Source organism: Pseudophryne corroboree, chromosome 1 (assembly GCF_028390025.1).
Source record: "Pseudophryne corroboree isolate aPseCor3 chromosome 1, aPseCor3.hap2, whole genome shotgun sequence".
NCBI lineage: Eukaryota > Metazoa > Chordata > Amphibia > Anura > Myobatrachidae > Pseudophryne > Pseudophryne corroboree.
In genome coordinates, this window is record NC_086444.1 from 794,637,733 (window position 1) to 794,662,695 (window position 24,963).

General features: G+C 46.1%; 1 protein-coding gene across 1 annotated transcript in view; it reads right to left on the bottom strand.

The window, feature by feature from the left end:
• DAPP1 (dual adaptor of phosphotyrosine and 3-phosphoinositides 1) overlaps window positions 1-24,963 on the bottom strand; it is a 157,087-nt gene that overhangs the window by 21,013 nt on the left and 111,111 nt on the right. Inside the window, exons 2-3 of the mRNA XM_063918594.1 lie at window positions 24,771-24,893; window positions 15,488-15,621 (exon numbers count right to left, since the gene is read on the bottom strand). Of these exons, the coding sequence (XP_063774664.1) occupies window positions 15,488-15,621; window positions 24,771-24,893 (257 nt within the window). The remainder of the gene's footprint in view (window positions 1-15,487; window positions 15,622-24,770; window positions 24,894-24,963) is intronic.

A 24,963-nucleotide genomic window follows, 5' to 3' on the forward strand; every position in this document is an offset into this window, starting at 1 on the left:
TATATGTATGTTCCAGCATAACTGGAGTGCCTGCAGCAATTTACACCAAACTTGGTAGACATATGACTTACAATCTGAGAACAAATACTGTGGTGTAAGACACCCCTAGCACCGCTAGGGGTGTGGCAGCAGCACAGATTATTTCAGGAGACAGCATAACTCCGGAATGCCTGTACCAATTTACACCAAACTTGGTACACATATGACTTACAATCTGGGAATAAACACTGTGGGGATAAGATACCCCTAGCACCCCTAGGGGTTGGATGGCAGCACAGAGTATTTCAGGAGACAGCATAACTCCGGAAAGCCTGGGGGTCATTCCATATCAAATCAACTAAAAAAAACCATAACATTTTTACTGACCCTCCCCGATTTTTATGAAATTTGGTGTACCAGTAGGATGGGCGGGGGGGGGGGGGGGGGGACTAATCTACACCACATTTCAACATCATAGGTTGGATATTTTTGGAGGTGGAGCCATTTAAAAATGACCAAAATATGCAAATTTACTGCCGTCTTTTCGTTTGCCTGTAACTTGAGTTCTAATTAAGACAGAGAGAAGAAATTAGTGTCATTTTGAAGCTTATGACTAGATCTTTTCACTTGAATTTAAATTTAGTAAGGTAGTACTAAAAAAAGTGTAATAACCTTTGACCATGACCTTTGACCTCAATTTTTTAAAATAGGGATATTTATTTTTATATATATATTTTTTTTTTATGAGTTCTCCCATATTTCATTTAAACATGTACCAAATTTCACTTTGGGACTCCCATGGGATAATGCGATAACAATAATTTACTGACAAGCAGGCAGCTAAATTATACAAAATTCTCACTTGCAGACAGTGTATTACAGGTTGAGTATCCTTTATCCAAAATCCCACATTTTTGGTTCCCCTACTGAGATAATGACACATATATGTATATTATATTATATTATATTATCTATATAATATATCTATAAATACACATAATATATAATATATATGTCATTTTCCCAGTAGGGGACCCAAAAATGTGGGATTTTGAATTTTGGATAAGGGATACTCAACCTGTATAAAGTTTTGAAAAACCACAATATAGCCTTAATATATATAACAGACCAGGTTTTGTTCATGCTTTCCATGAGTTTAGTTTTGAAGTTGCAGACAGAGTTTCTCTCTCTTGCACAGGGCACCAAAAAGTCTGGTTACGGCTCTGCTATTTACACTTCAAAAAGTAGGATTTATGGTCTTACCTTCTTAAATCTTCTCCTTCAACTCCATAAGGGGCACAGGGAAGACTATGGGTATAGCCTGGAAAGAAGAGTCTTGGCACCAAGCTGTTAATTTTACCCAGCAATCGGGGCTCCCTATACACAGCCCTAAGCCAGCCAGTTAAGTTAGCAAGCCCATGGCAAGGAGCGAGGAAAGACCTGAATACACAGTGGCAAGGTGCATATAGAACTGGTATCAAAGAAACTAACTGGTATCACAGCCCACCCCCACAGAGTGGGCGCCCTGTGCCCCCTATGGAATCGAGGCTAGAACAAGGTAAAACCATTAATCCTACTTTTTTCTTCCTCCACTAGGGGAGGATGGGACATCCTAAAGCTGTCCCAATATGGGAGGGGACGCTCCTGTGCTTTTCTAAAGGCCGCATCGGTGGAGGCGAAGGTATCAAAGACATAGAGACAGATGAAAATATGGGCAGGGGACCACATGGCAGCTTACCAAAGCTGCACCACAGAAGCACCATGTTGAGCTGCCCACAAGGCTCCCACTGACTGGGTGAAATGAGCAGTCACCATGGCAGAAGTGTCAAGCAGAGGCCACTGGCCAAAGTCTGTATATAAGTCGCACAGCCCCGCTTGTGACAATCATACAGGACAAACAGAGAATCAGATCTGTGGAAATCTTTGGTCCTGTCCACATAAATCTGAAGAGTCCTTGCTTAATACAGAGAGGCTTTATCCAATGAAGAGTCTGGAACACTGAAAGACCGTACAACAATCTCCTGATTGATGTGGACCGACACATAACCATGGGTAGGTAACTTAAGTGAGGCCACAGAATGGCCTAACCCAAATGTGTGATCAGAAAGCGGGAACGCAAGACAAGGCACTCAAGTCAGACAACGGCTAGGCTGATGTTATAGCAAATAGGAAGACAGTCTTCCACTTAAGCCAATAAAATTCCACCAGATACAAAGGCTCCACAAGAGCAGACAAGGAGCCCGAAGAACCAAAGATAGGTTTCAGGGAACCACTGGAGGAACTTGCACTTGGAGGACACACATCGTGTAAGAGTGAAATCTGCCTCTGGAAGAGAACAGACAGGGCTGAAACCTGTTCTTTCAAGGAAGAGAGCCGGAGGCCTAAATCCAGACCTGAAGAATGGAAAGATCTCATGAGAGCCGGAATGACTTGGGGTAGAAGAGTCAAGCTAAACCCTTCTCAAGTACGTCCACTAAACGCTGTGATAATTCTAGCCAAAGAAAGTTTCCAGACATTAAGTGTTGTATGAATGACCCGTCTGATGACGACTGCTGATAGAGCCAGCACTCTGCCCAGTAGAGAATGCAGCTGACCTCTTGCATGTTGCCTCGACTGCGAGTGCCATCCTGGTCGATTATATTGGCACTGTCCGACTGCACCTTGACCAAACGACCCTGGAGGAAAGGCTGAAGCACGCTGTACACCGCTCTAAGCTCCAGGACATTGATGAATAGTCGGCTCTCCTGAGCTGTCCACTGGCCCTGTAACAAGTGATGACAAGACACCGCCCCAACCCACAAAGATTTGCATTAATGTTGAGTCAGACCCAGTCCTGGATCAAAAAGTGTGCCCCCTGTCCCATGCTCCAGTTGGACAAATGTAGCCACCACCAGAGGGAGTGACCAAATGCTCAAGATAGAATAATTGTCCAGGCCCTGAGCTAAAGATGGGACTCGTTCCACCTGGCTAGAATCTCCAGCTGAATGGGAGTGAAACTGGGCGTACTCCACCATGTCGCAGGTGGAGACCAGAGAACCCTGGATCTACCTGCAGGAGTGGACCGACACACAATGGTGACCCAAGAATGTGCGGATCCTGGAGTGTAGAGTCTGAATCTTGTCTGCAGGAAAGAAGACCCGTCAAACCCTGGAGACCAGATAAAAGAAAAAACTTAAATGAGGCACCATTAAAAAGCAGCCCCTCCAATATGGTGCCCTTCCTTGCTGGCACCAAACTGAAAACTGGCTGGCTTGGGGGACGGGGTATAGGGGACTGGGAGCTCTGGGTTGCTGGGTAATTAAAATTAGCTGTTTGGTACAGTACTTAGACTCTCCTCTTCGGGCTATACCTATTGTCCTCTTTGTGCCCCGTAGTGGAGGAAGAAGAAAGATTTATATTAAGCCTGCACCAATTAATTACAGAGCGTATTAAGTATTCTATATTCACACTTTAGGTTATTATACTGTATGTACACTATTACACACTACTGGGTCTCTTACGTCACACCTTAAAGGCACTCATGACATGTTACGGTGTCCATAAATAACATAACAGAGTTTAGAGCATGGGCCAATATCCTATATTCTATGATGCATTTCAGTGAAACAGGCGTGTAGGAGAGAGAGTGCCTGTGCATAAGAGTCCCTTACAGAATTGAAAAGAAATAATGACATTAACAATGGATGCAAAAATAATTGGACATAGAGAAGAAGAAACTTGATATACTGTACAGTACTTGAATCTAAGTCTTTATGATGTAACCAAGAATATGCAGTGGACTAATTAGCACAATGTTTTAACTCCTGATTTGCAAGTCAGTATTAAGCAGATTACTTATGTCTGTAAAAACAGGTTACGTGTTACATGAGTAGGTGATAGAGGAGGTTTCAGGGAATTGTTATACTGTGGGTGTGTGTTCTTTTACTTTTTCATCCCGTTTAAAGCAAATTGTGCTTATATAATTAGATCTGTAATAGAAGGCTTATAAATCTGCAAGTAAGTCATGACAAACATGTCTCTGTTTAGAGGCACAGGTCAAGTTTTCTTTTTTGTTTTGACTTGTTAAAGAATGTACTGAGATAATGCCTCTAAGATCCCTTGCTGTACATACTGTAAATGCACATGCTCAAGCTCTTGAAGGTAATTTAAATATCTACACTAGACTACACTAGACACTAGCCGATCCCCGCCAACGCCGACATTGGCGGTGGCAGGGACCCGGTGGGGGGCGACATCGGCAAGTGACGGCGGGGGGAGGGGGGAAGGGGGAGGGGGGGGTGACATGGGGACGACAGCAAGCTGCATCTGCAGCATGGCTGTCGTTAACGCGGGACTCCATCGTCTGTACATGTTCAGACGAGGGAGGGGGTCGTTAACGATGCGTGGGAGCACACATCGTTAACGACATTGAGTGTACACACTGGATGAGATTGTGAAAGAACTCGCTCAGATCGGCCATTCTGAGCAAGATCTTTCAAAATCTTGTCTAGTGTGTATGGGGCTTTATTCTGCGCCTAGAGCAAAAGAGCAAGTGCAAAATGCACATGAAAACAAATGCATTTTGCATCCAGTTCTGCAAGGGTAACATATGTGGTGGATGATGACATGTCCACCGACAGCTCTGCCATGCACTGGTACTGTGATGGGCGTGGCCTACTTCAGGAGGTATAGCCAGGCCCCCTTCATACAAAAAGTGGAACCACACCACAAAAAACAGAGTTCCAGCATAGCAGGCTGGAAGGCCTGAAAGAAATCTGTAGCTCACTATTCTTAACTTCCCAAAGGGGACCTGACAGGCCATGCTGCTGCCAAATTTGATCTACTAACTAGGAAATAAATTACTAAAGTACAGGGCTGCTCCAGCCCTAATGAAAACAGACCAGCTTCCATGGGCACTTGAAAAATACTGAAGATCATGGGCTGCAGAAGGGAGGTGCTCTGATGGGAGGAGCTACTCTCTTAAAGTTATACTAGTCTAATTAAGTGCCAGCTTCTACGGTCAGCTTACAATCACATGGTACGGTGTCCCCCAGATTGGATGAAAGAAAAAATAAGATTTTACTTACCGGTAAATCTATTTCTCGTAGTCCGTAGTGGATGCTGGGGACTCCATAAGGACCATGGGGAATAGACAGGCTCCGCAGGAGACATGGGCACTTTAAGATTCTGGTGTGCTCTGGCTCCTCCCTCTATGTCCCTCCTCCAGACCTCAGTTAGAGAAACTGTGCCCGGAAGAGCTGACAGTACAAGGAAAGGATTTTGGAATCCAGGGTAAGACTCATACCAGCCACACCAATCACACCGTACAACTTGTGATAACTTTACCCAGTTAACAGTATGAACAAACAGAGCATCAACCAATGGATGCCAACATAACATAACCCTTTATTAAGCAATAACTATATACACGTATTGCAGAAAGTCCGCACTTGGGACGGGCGCCCAGCATCCACTACGGACTACGAGAAATAGATTTACCGGTGAGTAAAATCTAATTTTCTCTAACGTCCTAGTGGATGCTGGGGACTCCGTAAGGACCATGGGGATTATACCAAAGCTCCCAAACGGGCGGGAGAGTGCGGATGACTCTGCAGCACCGAATGAGCAAACACAAGGTCCTCCTCAGCCAGGGTATCAAACTTGTAGAACTTTGCAAAGGTGTTTGAACCTGACCAAGTAGCTGCTCGGCAAAGCTGTAATGCCGAGACCCCTCGGGCAGCCGCCCAAGAAGAGCCCACCTTCCTTGTGGAATGGGCCTTAACTGATTTAGGCAGCGGCAACCCAGCCGCAGAATGAGCCTGCTGAATCGTATTACAGATCCAGTGAGCAATAGTTTGCTTTGAAGCAGGAGCCCCAAGCTTGTTGGAAGTATACAGGATAAACAAAGATTCTGTTTTCCTGACCTTAGCCGTTCTGGCTACATAAACCTTCAAAGCCCCGACTACATCCAGTGACTCGGAATCCTCCAAGTCAGTAGTAGCCACAGGCACCACAATAGGTTGGTTTATATGAAAGGAGCACAAAGGATAATAATATATTATCAGAGAGCGCTTGTAATCAAATATATCTAATTTATTACATATATACCACAATAAAATATAAAATAAACACATGTACACATAAAGTATATAATTAAAAAATTCCTCCCTGCTGCAGCGGATTAAATTTAACCGGTTATTTAAATTATGTCCAGGTTAAAGTGCTTATTGTAATCTTATTCCTAGTAAAGAGTCCCGAACAATATACAGTCCTTTTTTGAGAACAATTGTGGATGCTTGCTGTTTAAATCCAGCTGTAAGCGTTTTTCACATACTCATAGAGATCTCCATATATCAGATAGAAGCCGGCTTTCTACTCCCGTTAATTAATGCCGGTGAGCGGCCAGGTGCGTTGGATACTTATACTTTAGTATCTATTTTAACGGACTTTTTTCGTCCTACTCTCACTGCGCTAGATAGGGCCACATTTGCAAGATTGTCCACTTTAGGACTGGGGCTTATTCTATACTGAGGTCCTTCCTACTACCAGCGGATTCCGGCTGAACAATATCCTTTGGTGCTACTATCCATGTATGGATGCTAACCGTCGCTAGAGATTCTCCAGGTATCCCGTAACCAAGGAAGGTGCCTCTCTCGACTGTAGCTGTGTCTGACAACGGGGGCCGTCCACGGATGTCCAACGGATCCACTCCTGGCTGTGAGTAAAGTGGACAATCTTGCAAATGTGGCCCTATCTAGCGCAGTGAGAGTAGGACGAAAAAAGTCCGTTAAAATAGATACTAAAGTATAAGTATCCAACGCACCTGGCCGCTCAGCGGCATTAATTAACGGGAGTAGAAAGCCGGCTTCTATCTGATATATGGAGATCTCTATGAGTATGTGAAAAACGCTTACAGCTGGATTTAAACAGCAAGCATCCACAATTGTTCTCAAAAAAGGACTGTATATTTTATGTGACAAAGCCGCCAATTCTGACACACGCCTAGCCGAAGCCAAGGCTAACAGCATGACCACCTTCCACGTGGGATATTTTACTTCCACCGTTTTGAGTGGTTCAAACCAGTGTGATTTCAGGAAACTCAACACCACGTTAAGATCCCAAGGTGCCACTGGAGGCACAAAAGGGGGCTGAATATGCAGCACTCCCTTTACAAACGTCTGAACTTCAGGCAGAGAAGCCAGTTCTTTTTGAAAGAAAATGGATAAGGCCGAAATCTGAACCTTAATGGAACCCAATTTAAGACCCAAAGTCACTCCCGACTGTAGGAAGTGAAGGAAAAGGCCCAGCTGGAATTCCTCCGTAGGGGCATTCCTGGCCTCACACCAAGCCACATATTTTCGCCATATACGGTGATAATGTTGAGCCGTCACATCCTTCCCAGCCTCTATCAGCGTAGGAATGACCTCATCCGGAATGCCTTTTCTGCTAGGATCCGGCGTTCAACCGCTTTGCCGTCAAACGCAGCCGCGGTAAGTCTTGGAACAGACAGGGCCCCTGTTGCACAAGTCCTGTCCTAGAGGCAGAGGCCACGGGTCCTCTGTGAGTATTTCTTGCAGATCTGGATACCAAGTCCTTCTTGGCCAATCCGGAACAATGAGTATTGTTCTCACTCCTCTTTTCCTTATGATTCTCAGCACCTTGGGTATGAGAGGAAGAGGAGGAAATACATAGACCGACGGGAACACGCACGGTGTCACCAGTGCGTCCACAGCTATCGCCTGAGGGTCTCTTGACCTGGCGCAATATCTCTGCAGCTTTTTGTTGAGGCGGGATGCCATCATGTCCACCTGTGGCAGTTCCCACCGACTTGCAATCTGCGTGAAGACTTCTTGATGAAGTCCCCACTCTCCCGGGTGGAGGTCGTGCCTGCTGAGGAAGTCTGCTTCCCAGTTGTCCACTCCCGGAATGAACACTGCTGACAGTGCGCTTACGTGATTCTCCGCCCAGCGAAGAATTCTGGTGGCTTCTACCATTGCCACCCTGCTCCTTGTGCCGCCTTGGCGGTTTTCATGAGCCACTGCGGTGATGTTGTCTGACTGAATCAGAACCGGTTGGTCGCGAAGCAGGGACTCCGCTTGACGTAGGGCATTGTATATGGCCCTTAGTTCCAGGATGTTGATGTGAAGGCAAGTCTCCTAACTTGACCACAGCCCTTGGAAAATTTTCCCCTGTGTGACTGCCCCCCACCCTCGGAGGCTTGCATCCGTGGTCACCAGGACCCAGTCCTGAATGCCGAATCTGCGACCTTCGAGAAGGTGAGCACTCTGCCGCAACCACAGGAGAGACACCCTGGCCCTGGGGGATAGGGTGATTAACCGATGCATCTGAAGATGTGATCCGGACCACCTGTCCAGTAAGTCCCATTGGAAGGTCCTCGCATGGAACCTGCCGAAGGGAATGGCCTCGTATGATGCCACCATCCTTCCCAGGACTCGAGTGCAGTGATGCACTGACACCTGTTTTGGTTTTAATAGATTCCTGACCAGTGTCACGAGCTCCTGAGCTCTCTCTATCGGGAGATAAACCCTTTTCTGGTCTGTGTCTAGGATCATGCCTAGGAGAGGCAGATGAGTTGTAGGAACCAACTGCGACTTTGGAATATATAGAATCCAGCCGTGTTGCCATTACACTTCCAGAGAAAGTGATACGCTGTTCAGCAACTGCTTTCTTGATCTCGCTTTTATGAGGAGATCGTCCAAGTACGTGATAATAGTGACACCTTGCTTCCGCAGGAGCACCATCATTTCCGCCATTACCTTGGTGAATATTCTCGGGGCCGTGGAGAGACCAAACGGCAACGTCTGAAATTGGTAATGACAATCCCGTACCACAATTCTGAGGTACGCCTGATGAGGTGGATAAATGGGGACATGAAGGTATGCATCCTTTATGTCCAGAGTCACCATAAAATCTCCCCCTTTCAGGCTTGCAATGACCGCTCTTAGCGATTCCATCTTGAACTTGAACCTTTTCAGGTATATGTTCAGGGATTTTAAATTCAATATGGGTCTGACCGAACCGTCTGGTTTCGGGACTACAACATGGTCGAATAATAACCCCCTCCTTGTTGAAGGAGGGGAACCTTGACCACCACCTGTTGAAGATACAATTTGTGAATTGCAGTTAACACTGTTTCCCTCTCGTGGGGGGAAGCCGGCAGGGCCGTCGGTGAGGGGGCATCTCCTCAAAGTCCAGCTTGTATCCCTGAGACACAATATCTATTGCCCAGGGATCTAACAGGGAGTGAACCCACTTGTGGCTGAACTTACGAAGGCGTGCCCCCACCGGGCCTAGCTCCGCCTGTGGAGCCCCAGCGACATGCGGTGGATTTTGTAGAGGCCGGGGAGGACTTCTGTTCCTGGGAACTAGCTGTGTTGTGCAGCTTCTTTTCTCTGTCCCCGCCTCTGGCAAGAAAGGACGCACCTCGGACTTTCTTGTTTCTTTGTTCGAAAGGCTGCATTTGATAATGTCGTGCTTTCCTAGGCTGTGCAGGAATATAAGGCAAAATATCAGAATTACCAGCTATAGGTGTGGAGACCAGGTCCGAGAACCCTTCTCCACACAATCCTCAGCCTTCCATATGCCTCTTAAGTCGGCATCATCTGTCCATTGCATATTCTACAGGACACGTCAAGCAGAAATCGACATAGCTTTGACTCTAGGACCCAGTAGACTCATGTCTCTTTGGGCATGTTTTATATATATATATATATCTCTTAAGACAGCATCTTTACTATCTCTATATATATACATATATATATATATATATATATATACATACTAGGGTCTCAATCTCTGCTGATAATTACCTGTCCACGCTGCCACAGCGCTATAAACCCATGCCGACACAATCGCCGGTCTGAGTAGTGTACCAGAATGTGCACGCTATCTGCAGGATCCCTAAGAATAGCTGTTACGTCAGGGCTACCTTTTGGGCAAACGTGACACCCTAGGGGAAGATTCCCATCGTATCCTGGCCCTAGTGGGGAAAGGATACTCCCTGAGAATTCTTTGTGGGAAACTGCAGTCTCTTGTCTGGAGATTCCTGCTATTTTTCATCATGAGAGGAGGGAAATTTACCTCAGCTTTCTTCCCCTTAAACATGTGTACCCTTGTATCAGGGACAGATGAGTCATCAGTGATATGCAAATCATCTTTTATTACAATAATCATATATTGAATACTTTTCTGCCATTTTGGCTGTAACTTTGCATTATCGTAGTCGACACTGGAGTCAGACTCCGTGTCGATATCAGTGTCTATTATTTTGGATAGTGATCATTGAGAGACTCTGAAGGTCTCTGCGACATAGGGACAGACACGGGTAGATTCCCTGTCTGTTCTCTAATCTTTTGTGCAATAAATTCACCTTAGCACTTAATTACACATATCCAAACAGGTGTCGGCGTTGTCGACGGAGACACCCTCTCACACACATATTTGCTCCATCTCCTCCTTAGGGGAGCCTTTTACCTCAGACATGTCGACACACACGTACCGACACACCACACACACAGGGAATGCTCATCTGAAGACAATTCCCCCACTTAAGGCCCTTTGGAGAGACAGAGAGAGAGTATGCCAGCACACACCCCAGCGCTATTAACCCAGGAATAACACAGTAACTTAATGTTAACCCAGTAGCTGCTGTTTATATTGATTTTTGCGCCTAATTATGTGCCCCCCCTCTCTTTTTACCCTCTTCTACCGTGTATCTGCAGGGGAGAGGCTGGGGAGCTTCCTCTCAGCGGAACTGTGGAGAAAAAACATGGCGCTGGTGAGTGCTGAGGAAGAAGCCCCGCCCCCTCGACGGCGGGCTTCTGTCCCGCTTTCATGTACAATTTTTGGCGGGGGCTCATACATATATACAGTGCCCAACTGTATATATGCAAACTTTTGCCAAAGAGGTCTCTAATTGCTGCCCAGGGTGCCCCCCCTGCGCCCTGCACCCTTACAGTGACCGGAGTATGTGGGTGTAGTGTGGGAGCAATGGTGCACAGCTGCAGTGCTGTGCGCTACCTCAGAGAAGACTGGAGTCTTCTGCCGCCGATTTCGAAGTCTTCTTGCTTTTTTCACCCGGCTTCTGTCTTCCGGCTCTGCGAGGGGGACGGCGGCGCGGCTCCGGGATCGGACGACAAAGGGTGAGATCCTGTGTACGATCCCTCTGGAGCTAATGGTGTCCAGTAGCCTAAGAAGCAGGACCTATCTGCAGAGAGTAGGGCTGCTTCTCTCCCCTCAGTCCCACGATGCAGGGAGTCTGTTGCCAGCAGAGCTCCCTGAAAATAAAAAAACGAACAAAATACTTTCTTATAGCAAGCTCAGGAGAGCTCACTAAACAACACCCAGCTCATCCGGGCACAGATTCAAACTGAGGTCTGGAGGAGGGACATAGAGGGAGGAGCCAGAGCACACCAGAATCTAAATTCTTTCTTAAAGTGCCCATGTCTCCTGCGAAGCCCGTGTATTCCCCATGGTCCTTACGGAGTTCCCAGTATCCACTAGGACGTTAGAGAAATAAAATATAATATAATAGTATGAGCGAAAGGGGAAAACAGAGGAGAGTGTATGAGGGAGTCAGAGAAAACTTGTACTTAATTTCAGTTTATACTTGTACTTAAATTTGGTTTCAAGGAAATTCAGATCCATACAGATGAGTTACAGTGCCAACATGTTCTGCCTCCCTGGCATCCAGATAGTGACCGGAAGTGTAACCCCAACCTGGCACCTCTGTGCCCCATTATCCCGTTAGCTAGTCTATATCTCTCAGTCTAGACAGGCCAGATTACTAGTATTGGTGGCACTGGGTATGATCTTTTATGTAGGTATACATTTAATATGTCACAAATAAAACCCCTTTTAGACCGCCAGCTTTTAAAACGGGATATTGCACATAAGCGCACATAACCCATATTACTGTGCGGTCTGAAAGGGCCCAGTTGGAATAACACTTGCAACCTGTTTCCCGATCACCCTGTGTGGACGGGCAGCACTTGGAGATCATGTGATCTCTAAGCGCCGCCCCCCGCCGTGTCTCCGGTGATGTCACCAATCCGGCAATATTCCAGGTTGGGGGACATCAGCGGCGAGGGGCCTGAAGCGGGTCGCACGTGGGAAGCACCGGGTCAGGCTCCCGCGTGCAACCACCTCAAGCAGTGTGAAAGGGGTATTAGTGTGAGTGAGGGGGAACACTTTGCCCATTTCTCCTTTTAGACCACAGAGTAAATACCCTTCCTGGGACATTAAACAGAGTTGCTCTGTTGATACAACTACGTCAAATAGCAGAACAAATAAGCAACACTGAATAGGAGATTTAATTAACTATAAGTTGCCTTGCACACATGTATTACCACAGCTAAAGTGTCTACTACAAATCAGTTAGATAGTCACCTTAGGTAATGTTTAACATAGCTGCATTATTACATGCATGGCGCTCATCACTTGACCATTAATTAAATTGGTGTTGGCACTTTAGCAACGAGGCAATCTCCCCCAAAGACTGTAGTAAAACCAGAGAAGTAAGCAAACACAAATAAAGCAATGTATAAAGTAAGAGCTGCAGGTGTCCTACGAAGGTGGAAATCTTCATACATCATATAAGATAAAGTGAAATTAGTCAGAACAAGAGAAGTTATAATGTGTGTGTTGTTATTATTATTATTATTATTACATTTTATTTATAAGGCGCCACGCGTGTTTCGCAGCGCCGTACAAAGGACAGTACAGGGAGACAAACTTAGCATTACAGTAAATAAATAACAAAAATAGAGTACAGGTAACAAGGAGCACCACACATTCTCAAGACATAATACAGCTAAGATGTAAGTAGTGAGGGAGTGATCATCATACTACTAGGGGCTGGTGGCCATAGATGGAGATGAGCCTTTACCAGCAGGAGAAAAAGCGGTAAAGATGGTCGCTGAGTAGGGGAGAGCTGCGAGTGAAATGTGTCGAGAAGATGGCTTAGATGACAAGAGGAAAGAGGGCCCTGCTCTGAAGAGCTAACAATCTAGTGGGAAGGGTCGACAGACAGAGGACATGAGGTGCAAGCAAGCGGGAGGTAGCCTGATGGCAGTATGCAAGCAAAGCTGAGATGTTCAAGGCATGAGGCAGGGGGATGGAGGCGCGGCCTCAGGACTAGGTTATGCATCGGGAGGGTATGCTTTGATGAATAGGTGGGTTTTTAGTGCCCGTTTGAAGCTTTGCAAGGTCGGGGGAGTGCGTTCCACTGAAGGGGTGCAGCACGGGCATAGTCTTGAACTCGAGCATGGGAAGTAGTGACCAGGTCGGTGGAGAGGCGGCGGTCATTGGTCGAGCGTAGGGGGCAGGAGGGAGTATGAAGGGAGAGGAGATTTTAGATGTAGGGAGCAGTGGAATTAGAGATGGCCTTGTATGTGAGGGTGAGGAGTTTGAAGAGGATTCTGTAGGGGAATGGGAGCCAGTGTAGATTTTGTCGAAGGGGAGTGGCAGATGTGGAGCGGCGGGAGAGGAAGATAAGCCTAGCTGCAGAGTTCAGGACAGATTGGAGGGGAGCAAGCAAGGCCAGTGAGGAGAACATTGCAGTAGTTGAGTCGTGAGATAACCAGTGAGTGGATGATAAGTTTAGTTGCACTCTGGGAAAAAAATGGCCTGATGCGAGCAATGTTGCGTAGCTGGAACCAACAGGATTGTGCCAGAGCTTGGATGTGGGGTGCAAAGGAGATGGAGGAGTCAAGAGTGACGCCCAAGCAGCGGAGTTGGGGAACGGGGGAGATGTGGTGTTGTCAACAATGATAGAGATATTGGTCGGGGGTGTTACTCTGGATTGGGGAAAGATGATGAGTTCAATTTTGTCCATGTTGAGCTTCAGAGAACGCTCAGACATCCAGGAGGAGATTGCGGAGAGGCAGGTGGAAACCAGAGAGAGGACAGAGGGGGACAGATCAGGAGAGGAGAGGTAGAGTTCTGTGTCATCAGCGTAGAGGTGGTATTGAAAGCCAAAGGAGTTAATGAGCGCACCCAGGGAAGAGGTGTACAGGGAGAACAGAAGGGGGCCAAGGACAGAACCCTGAGGGATACCAACAGGAAGGATGGAAGGATGTGAGGTGGTGCCGGAGGCAGACACAGAGAAGGAGTGGTTAGTAAGGTAAGAAGAAAACCAGTCAAGGACAGTGCTAGAGAGGCCAGCATTTTGGAGTGTGCGGAGGAGGAGAGGATGATCCACGGTGTCAAAGGCAGCAGAGAGGTCCAGAAGGATAAGCAGAGAGTAGTGGCCCCTGGATTTGGCCGAAAGCAGGTTATTGGTGACTTTCACCAGGGCAGTCTCAGTGGAGTGGAGTGGGCGAAAGCTAGATTGTTGTGGATCGAATATGGAGTTGTCAGAGAGGTAGCTTGTGAGGCGGCTGTAGACCAGTCGTTCAAGTAATTTGGAGGCGAACGGGAGAAGAGAGATGGGGTGGTAGTTAGTAGGTGATGAAGGGTCGAGGTTTGGTTTTTTGAGGATAGGTGAGACCAGAGCATGTTTGAATGGTGAGGGGAAGATGCCGGCAGAGAGCGATAGGTTAAAGAGGTGAGAAAGGTGGGAGCAGGTAGTGGGGGAAAGGGAGCCGAGAAGACAAGAGGGAAGGGGTTCCAGGGGGCAGGTGTAGGGGGGAGGATAAGATGAGGGAGTGGACTTCCTTGTCAGAAGTGGGACAGAAGGAGGACAGGGTGGGATAGATGGAGGGGAGGGATGATGGGGGGCAGGGGGATAGCAGAGGGGTGACGGCGGGAGATGTCGTGTCGGATGTTCTCAATTTTGGAGATGAAGAAGGAGGCAAACTCAGTGGCAGTGAGGGAGGATGGGAGTGGAGGAGGAGGGGGGCAAAGGAGAGTGTTGAAAGTTTCAAAGAAACAGCGCGGACAGGAGGACTGAGAAGACATGAGTACTTGGAAAAAGGATAGCTTGGTGAGGGAAAGAGCAGAGCTGTAGGAGGAGAGAATAAACTTGAAATGGAGGAAGTCTGGCAGAGAGTGAGATTTCCTCCAGGAGCGTTCAGCGGAGCGTGAGCATTTTTGTAAGAAACGTCTTAGTGTGGTGTGCCAGGGTTGGGGTTTGGAGCGTCGGAGGGGGACAGAGGAGAGGGGGGCCACAGAGTCAAGAGCAGCGGTTAGGGAATAGTTATAGAAGGAGGCTGCCTGGTTGGGACAGGTCATAGTGGAAAGAGGAGAGAGGAAAGTCTCGAGGGAGGACATGAAAGTGGGGTCGAGAGACCCGAGATAGCGTCTGGTGGTGGTGGGTCTGGGCGTGGAGAGGAGGAAGGAGGATGAGAGGGTGAAAGAAAGCAGGTGGTGGTCAGAGAGAGGAAAGGAAGAGTTTGAGTGTGTGTGTGTGGGGGGGGGGGGGGGGGGAGGGGCGGAGTGTAGGTGGCAATAATAAGAATCCCGGGAGCAAACATTATATATCAGTATCTATTGCATAAAATTAGGGGCAGTTGGCATGCATTATAGCACAGAACGCCTACAACTGAGTATAAGAAAATAAGTAGATTACCTGATTCACTTCCAATCAAAGGCTGGTTAGCAAAATGTTGAGTAAACTCTTCTACATTTGAGAATTCATTGAATCCGAACTTTAATGAAGTTCCATTTTGATGGACATGAAAGTGTTTAACAGAGTCCTTGGCCCTAAATGAAAGATACATGCATAATGCAACTGTATTATTCTGTAGATAGCATTGTTTTTTACAGTAACTATAGCATATCTTTAATATACTGTATGTAAATTGTAAATACAGGTTAGCACTATAACAATACCATAGTATTATGGGTAAGTTATTCTGTTGTGGTGAGGCAAGTTATACTTTCACTTCTATTATAACCCTGCAAGACAAACATAACACTTGTGTCAACAGTGACCTTAAAGTCTCTTAACCCAGCAAGAAGTTTAGTAGAAATGGTCTGCAAGTCTGCTGACTGTTACCATACACTAGCAATCTACAGCCCCAATTGACCTGTGAAATCCAACATGTTGGACAACCTGATTTAACAATCCCAATCAATTTCTGTTCTAAATCCACGAACTGTGAACCCCATACATTGCAGATTTAGTTATACAATCATCTGCAAATTGGCAAATTGCCCCAATCGATTGCTGATGCATGGAGGCCTTAATCCATGAGTATCCCGGTATATATTCCAATGGCAGCACTACTCCCAAGTGCAAATCATGGCTCTCCAGTATAATGTGAAAGTTCTATATTCAATACGCACAAAACACTGTTCCTGTCTCAATGTTTCTAGGCTGGGCTGTGCAGAGTCCTTCTTCAGGAGTTATATGTTTGTTCATATCTCCTGAAGACAGGGTTCTGCACAGCCTAGAAACGTTGATACAGAGACAATGGTTTATGCATATTATACAATATATACATTTTCACATGATACTTTCACATGAAATTGTAAACTTTTTTTTTCTTATAATGTAGCTGAAAGTCCAACTCTGCTCCACTTTGCATGTGAGAGCTGTCTGTATTGCTCACCTAGGCACATATCTACAGAGACTGACCAGGCGAAGTGTTGTTGACGCTTTCCATTTTGGTACAAGGGCCCTCATTCCGAGTTGTTCGCTTGCTAGCTGCTTTTAGCAGCATTGCACACGCTAAGCCGCCGCCTACTGGGAGTGAATCTTAGCTTAGCAGAATTGCGAACGACAGATTCGCTCAATTGCGAATAGAAATTTCTTTGCAGTTTCTGAGTAGCTCGAGACTTACTCTGCCACTGTGATCAGTTCAGTCAGTTTCGTTCCTGGTTTGACGTCACAAACACACCCAGCGTTCGCCCAGACACTCCCCCGTTTCGCAAGCCACTCCCGCGTTTTTCCCAGAAACGGCAGCGTTTTTTCGCACACACCCATAAAACGGCCAGTTTCCGCCCAGAAACACCCACTTCCTGTCAATCACACTCCGATCACCAGAACGAAGAAATTTCTTCGTTAAGCCGTGAGTAAAATACCAAACTTATTAGCAAATTTACTTGGCGCAGAAGCACTGCGAACATTACGCATGCGCATTAGCGACTAATCGCTCCGTTGCGGAAAAAAAAATAACGAGCGAACAACTCGGAATGAGGGCCAATGTTGCCAGGGCAGCTTAATTTTCTTTTTAGTTTTCAGCAATTCAAGATTTTTCATCACCACGATAAGCGGTAATAGAGAAAAAACGAATGGCTGGGGACTATTTTTTAAATAAAATGCAATGCATTCCATCTGCTAACGCTTGTAACATCATGTGAGAGATGAAAAAAACTTGATAGTGGGCCTAATTCAGGTTGGATCGCTTATGCGATCGGCGAGATGTAATGATGCCCAATTTTTCTGGAGGTGCGGGATGCCGGCTGGATGGTTTTTTAAAGCGCCAGTCATTTACAAGGCAAAACCATGCCTGGTAAATGACTGTCGCTTAAAAAAAAACTTTGAGTTCGGCCGGCATCCCGCTCTTCTGGCAAACTCGGATGCCATTACATTCCACCAAATAATTTTAAATATTTGTAAATATATATTTTAGGTATATTATCATTTTTATTTTATTTATTAACAGTTTCTTATATAGCACAGCAAATTCTGTTGAGCTTTACAATTGGACACAATGATAAAACAAAACTGCGTGATAACAAACAGTCATAGAGGTAGTAAGGCTCTGCTCGCAAGCTTACAATCTATAGGGAAATAGGCATGGATAGGGAAAGGCACTATCTATTGCATATTTGTCCACTGGATTGCAAAGGTTCTAGGTGGGTTGCATGATATCACATCACAGCAATGATGAACCATGGTCAGGAGGAAGGGAAAGTGAAGAAAGAGAAAATATATGGAGGATATGTGTGGACTGTACAGTGGGGATATAATTGGAAAGGAAAGCTTATTCCAACAATGAAGGAAGTTACTGTTAAATCCCACAGATCCCTACCCTGATAAATTCAGTAGAGTGTAGCCCATAGGCTGGCTTCTGTGGCCAGTCTCCAGAATGCTTTGCATTCCAGGGCCTGGAAATCTGCAACAGCCACCAAAGAAAACTTTGAGTGCTGCTTCTTCTGTTGGAAATGGAGGGACATGAGGTGGGTTCGGTATGATATACGGATAGACGGGATGCCAGCGATCAGAATACCGACATCCCCCAGAAAGTACCCCAACCCTTCCCTGCCCCCTACCCTAACCCTCCCTTGTGGTTGCCTAACCCTAACCCTCCCTTCCCTGCTGCCTAAACCTAACCCTCCTCGCTTAGTTCCTAACCCTAATCTCCCCTTGTAAGTGCCTAACCCCCCCACCCCAGTACCTAACCATCCCTGCACCCTAACCCCCTTCTAATGCCTAAACCTAACCACCCACCCCCTGCGGCAGGACGCAAGCTCGTCCCGCTAAAGAACGTTTTGGGATTCCAGGCATTGGTATTTTGACGCCGAGATCCCGATCTCCATTTAGATTTTGATGCCGCCATTATGCTGTCGGACAGGATTCTGGCATCGGTATTTAGACCACCGGGATCGCGTCCGGCGGCATTGTAACTACATCCTGGGACTGATTCAGATGTGGCTTGAGTTGCTATCGCTGCTGCTTACACAGAAGCAGCAGCGATAGCACAAATATAATAATGCAGCAGGAGGCGTCATGCCTACTGCTGCATTACTGATCGGAACTGCATCCAAGGACGGAGTATTAGATCTTCCCCGGCACCATCGGCCAGCTATGTGACCCATGAGGTTGCACAAGCCAGCTGCCGATAGTCCTACACAGAGGCTAGGAAATCTCCATCCTCTGACGGAGATCCTGGCCTCTTTTCTCTCCTGCAACGGTAGCGACACGCCTCCATATGGAATTGAAGTCATCGCCACCCCCTCCCTGCCCCCAAATGGCATCAGACTGTCAGTCACTGACAGTCTGATGTTGTTCCTGTGTTTGTCGTTGCAGGACCCATTTGCGCACGTGCAGGTGGGGTCCTGCCAGTGCGCAAAGTACCAATAATCAGTACTTTATTAATCACGGAACACCTCTAACCACATCTAAACCTGCTCTATGGTATATTCCGGGGAATCCTACATATATCATTTGATAAATAGGCTCTTTAGCGTGCACTGTAGGAAAAAGATGTGCAAGTAAGTTTCTAACATTCAAGTTAGGGTAACATCAATGGTAATTGTCTGTTAAAGGTGAATTACTATGAAGAATTGAAATGCATTTACATTTAAGCGGCTATGTGCATTTTTAGTATAATACATTAAAAAGTGGACCGAAAGTTAGTTACTAAATCCGGGACATTTTTCTTCTTTTCTAACCTGCCCTTTTGAATAATACAGATCTGTGTTTTTTTTAATTCTTTTGAATTATGAGAATTAGTAACATTTTATTTGGTGACAGCTGAATGATCTCGGATTGGTGGTATGGTAATTTCAGCCTGTTCAGTTACCCGACACCTTTCTGCCTAGCATGGTTTAGCTAATGGATCTGTGCTTGATTAGTCAAGCTCAACAAGAACATTCCCACTTCAGTTTTGATACTGAGACTACAGCTGGTTTCAGTGACAAAACAAGGTACTGTTTTTACAATGGTTCACACTAAGGGGGTCATTCCGAGTTGTTCGATCGTTGCCGATTTTCGCAATGGAGCGATTAAGGCAAAAATGCGCATGCGCATGGTACGCAGTGCGCATGCACTAAGTATTTTAGCACAAAACTTAGTAGATTTACTCACGTCCGAACAAATAATTTTCATCGTTGAAGTGATCGGAGTGTGATTGTCAGGAAGTGGGTGTTTCTGGGCGGAAACTGACCGTTTTCTGGGAGTGTGCGGAAAAACGCAGGCGTGCCAGGATAAAATGTGGGAGTGTCTGGAGAAACGGGGGCGTGGCTGACCGAACGCATGGCGTGTTTGTGACGTCAAACCAGGAACGAAACGGGCTGAGATGATCGCAATGTAGGAGTAAGTCTCGAGCTACTCAGAAACTACTAAGAATTTTCTATTCGCAATTCTGCTAATCTTTCGTTCGCAATTCTGCTAAGCTAAGATACACTCCCAGAGGGCGGCGGCCTAGCGTGTGCAATGCTGCTAAAAGCAGCTAACGAGCGAACAACTCGGAATAACCCCCTAAGGGCGGAATGCATCAAACGGCATTTTGCGCTCAAACCTCCAAAAATGCTGTTTTCAGAGGTTTGTCCGCTTTCTACTTATGCACCAAGCTCTGGAATGCAATATATTCCAGAGTTGAATCCAGTGGGTAATGCAATCTTTAGATGGAGTTATTCAATTGAAGCCTATGGGGTTCATTCCGAGTTGTTCGCTCTGTAAATTTCTTCGCATCGCAGCGATTTTCCGCTTATTGCGCATGCGCAATGTTCGCACTGCGACTGCGCCAAGTAAATTTGCTATGCAGTTAGGAAATTTACTCACGGCTTTACGAGGTTTTTTCTTCGTTCTGGTGATCGTAATGTGATTGACAGGAAGTGGGTGTTTCTGGGCGGAAACTGGCCGTTTTATGAGAGTGTGTGAAAAAACGCTACAGTTTCTGGGAAAAACGCGGGAGTGGCTGGAGAAACGGAGGAGTGTCTGGGCGAACGCTGGGTGTGTTTGTGACGTCAAACCAGGAACGACAAGCACTGAACTGATCGCACTGGCAGAGTAAGTCTCGAGCTACTCAGAAACTGCACAGAGAAGTCTTTTCGCAATATTGCGAATCTTTCGTTTGCAATTTTGATAAGCTAAGATTCACTCCCAGTAGGCGGTGGCTTAGCGTGTGCAAAGCTGCTAAAAGCAGCTTGCGAGCGAACAACTCGGAATGACCCCCTATGGGCTTCTCTTAAGGTGAGGAGACTGTATTGAGTATGAGGGACTGTGGTTGCTAATCTTCTAATAGGGGTTAAAGGGGTCTAGGTACTGGGTGATACTTTTTGAATGTACCTGTATAATGACTGTACCACTGTAATATGCATGTGATGATAACATATATATAAGGTTCTGTAGTAATCATTTAATTAGAGTTTTCATTGGGTAAACTTTTTTCTTATAAGGTATAATGCTTAGGCCGTGTACATACTTGCATATCTGCACAATTTGTCATTTCCAGCCAAATCGGAGCAATAAATCATGCATATTGGGGGTCATTCCGAGATGATTGTAGCTGTGCTCAATTTAGCACAGCTACGATCATTCACAATGACATGCGGGGGGGCGCCCAGTACAGGGTTATCCTGCCCCGCATGTCAGTGCCGCCCCCCCCCCCCCCTCCCAAGGGGTGCAAATGTATCGCACAGCGGTGATGCCTTTGCACTTCAAGAGTAGTTCCCGACCAGCGCAGCTTTAGCGTGCTGGCCGGGAGCTACTCATCGCTCCCCGGCCCGCCGCCGTTCCACCCCCCCACCCAGCGACCGCCTCTGCCTGTCAACCAGGCAGAGGCGATCGTAGTGGCCCAACGGCATTCTGGTATGCGCCGGCGCACTGCGGCACCAGCGCATGCGCAGTTCTGACCCGATCACACCGCTGCGATAAACTGCAGCATGCGACTGGGTCAGAATGACCCCCATTGTGCAGTGTGTATGCCTGATTGTGCGCTCCCGCAGATCGCACATGACGTGCTGCACAACTAATCAGAAGATACCGCGTGTGAGGTGCTGCAGTTAAATGAAAGATGAAATGAGAAATCACTCCGTCGTCCATTAAATCGCATAGTGTGTGAGGGCAATCTCAGATGGTCCAGGACGAAGGGAATTCGTCCCGACCATCAGCAAGATTGCCCATCATTTAAATGTGTACCCAGAATTACCCTATTGTAAATTGTTGCAGATATTAGTTACTTGTTAATAATTAATACTACTTTTGGCTGTAGAAAAGCATTTGTCTTACAGCCGTGATCTTTTATATGATCTCAGAACTCAATTTGTAATAAATTTATATTTCCACTAGGGATTGCATAATCCCTTATGCTGGGGTTCAAAATCTTTACACTATACTAACTTTTCAAGGATGATAAGAGATGGTGGATTGCCATCAGTTCTGCCAGGCCCCAGAGCTGTGAGGGCACATGTCCAACTCGGTGGATGTGCGGCCAGGTACCCTTCATACAAAAATGTATGGTTAGCCAGTGACGGATTAGGGGAAGGTAGGGGGGACTGAGAGGGGCCTGAGGACACAAGGAGAGAGAGGATTAACTGGCCTCTGCAGCAGCCTCTCTCCCCTGCCCAGTACACAGCAGCATGTTTCATCTCTCTCCCTATCTGAAGTGCCGACACCACTGCCTGTTACGGGAGGAGGAGAGAAGGGCCCCTACAACACGCCTAAGTATCCCCCCCCCCCTTGGCGCCACTAATTGCCGTCAGTGGCAGTTGTGTGTACTTCGTTAAAGTCTGCATGAATAGAAATAAAAACAATGTGGAAATTATTTTATCAGTTTGAGAATCTGGATGTTACTGTTAAGGGGGGTACTCACAGAGCGATAATCTAAGCAATTTGACTAGATTGCATAGATTTTAAGCATGATCGCTCCGTGTGTACCCCCCACAGCGATAGCGATGCGCAGCCCCGCGCATCGCTATCGCTGGTGCTAGATTGGCCAGTCCAATCTAGCAGGTCGCTCATATCACCCGCTGGGTGAAATGAGCGCCCCCCCCCCCCAGAAGTACAGAATTACAGATACAGAAGTATCAGACAGTGACTCATCTGTTATATCACAGAGATTCTGTACAAAAATATAACAACTAATGCTCTAACTAACCAAAAAATCTTATTAGCTCTAAAGTGACAAAACTCTGTATTGACTGTTTGCATAATTTCCGTCACTGTCTGAGTGATGTTGAGTAACTAAGTCCATTCCCGTCACAGGAAATTCCCATTGTTGCCAGATTCACACTCTCACCATTTATTGTGGGTAATCTGCACAGCACTGTGACTCCTGTCTTTCAGTGTCTGATACACCTTTGACACCAAATTTATAACCTGGGTTATTGTCCAAGCAACCCGGGTCCAGGCTTGATGTGAAGGGGTCTACGTAGGAATCCGACCCTAATAGCTATCCGGATCGAACAAGGTATTGACCCGGGTAGCCTGCAGAGATAATGTCATCTTCAAGTGTTGGCAAATGGAAAGACTGCAATAACCCAGGTCCAGAAAAATGACCGGAGCTGGTTGGTTGGTACTTTATCTCTCTCTCTGCTCTATCACTCTCCAAGGCTTAGTACATCTGCCACCTAGTGTTCACATCATGAAGCTGTGTCGTAGAGAACTGCATTGGACCAAACATACTTGCCTACTCTAGAAGTTTCCTCTCCGGTGATGAGAGTGGGGCCATATTAATCTCTTCATCAGACCCCACTCCATCGAGACAAAAAGGCTGTGAAACGGACATATATGAATAAGGGACAGGGTCAACATGACGCGATTACCATAGAATCGCGTCACTCTGCCCCCTCCTCATGGACCACGGGTTGCTTGTATTAATATTCCTAGTCTGCAAACTTCATTGGGTAGTTGGCAGGATGCGGGAGTGGTGCTCATTCTTCCAGGGGTCTGAAATACGGGAGTCTCCCACAGGTACCGATAGAGTAGGCAAGTATGATTGGTGGAAAAATATTGGTCTATTACTACATACAGATCATTGATGGGACTCTGGAACTAAAAGGAGGCAATACATTTAGCCAGGGCAGCCATCAGGGGGGGACTGTGGGGACTGGTGTCCTGGGCCCTTACAGAGAGGGGGCCCAACCCTGGCTTCTACTGCCAATACCAGGAGTGCTGCACCAGGCTGTGAAACTGAGACTGATGCGCAGGGAGAACTTCTTAAAACAAGCCTTCAATGCATATCAGCTCTCTGTGACCGGTTCCTATAGGTCCGCAATGCTCCACCTATATGTAATGTTACAATCTATATTTTTTTTGGGGGGTGGGGCCCTATTTATTTTGTCAGTACCGGGCCCCACAAGTTGTAATGGCAGCCCTGCATTTTTAGCTGCGATGGCTGTGATGTACTGTTTCAGCATACACAGAGGTGCACAGGAAAACTTTCAATTTTGCAGATACAGTATATGGAGGATATGTGTGCAAACATAATTGCGGTGATGCTTGTTGGCACTTCCCGCCATGTTGAACTGCCCACTAAGTGTCAACAATGTTCTAGGGTCCCAGCTGCACCGTTGTTCTGTGACCACAAATGTCAATGAACTATTGTTTTTGGATTTCGAGTGCCAGTGTGCCATTGCTCCAGTACCCAAGAGGAGGTGGTTTTAATAAAATGTATTGCAAATCTCACAAGCCCCACATCTATAGTGTAGGAATTAGTTTTCTGTAATTAATTATCTTTGTGCAAACTGTCCACAATTGCTGGTTACAGGCTTATGTTGTACAGCTAGTTGTAATACTGTACCAGTAGAATGACACTGTTGCTAATACTACACATGCATTAACAAAAACGTAAATTTAAAACCAACCTTCTGATATAACATTTATTCCATTAAGTACAACATGTTATTATCCAATTTACTATTACAGATATTTGTGCTGAATTCATGAATTAATTGATGTTTAAATAAAAGCATCTCCATTAATATCACATAATTCATTTACAGACATATCTGCAATAATACATAATACGAGAAGTTTAAGAGCAGAGCTTTTTGTGGTAAAAGGGGACTTGTTACGTTTATACATTTATTGAGCTTCCCTTGATTAATTCTACCCAACTACAGTAGTCACAAAACAGACAAATGTTACAACACAATAAATCCACCACATGTTCCATATCTTGAAATACTTGTACATAGTACTTAAAAGCTTCAGCTGAATTCAAAGCAGCATTACCTACCTGACTGACAATGAGTATACATTGGCGGTGGAGTCACTATTTCTCAGGAGATAACTTCCGTCCTGTCCATTTGTAAGCAGAAGAGCTTCTGCTGCATGCCGGGAGAGATTCTCATGGAACCACCTGATGAGGAAAATAAGATTTAATGAATATACACAAAACCACAGATTTGCAACATAAAATCTGTTAGATT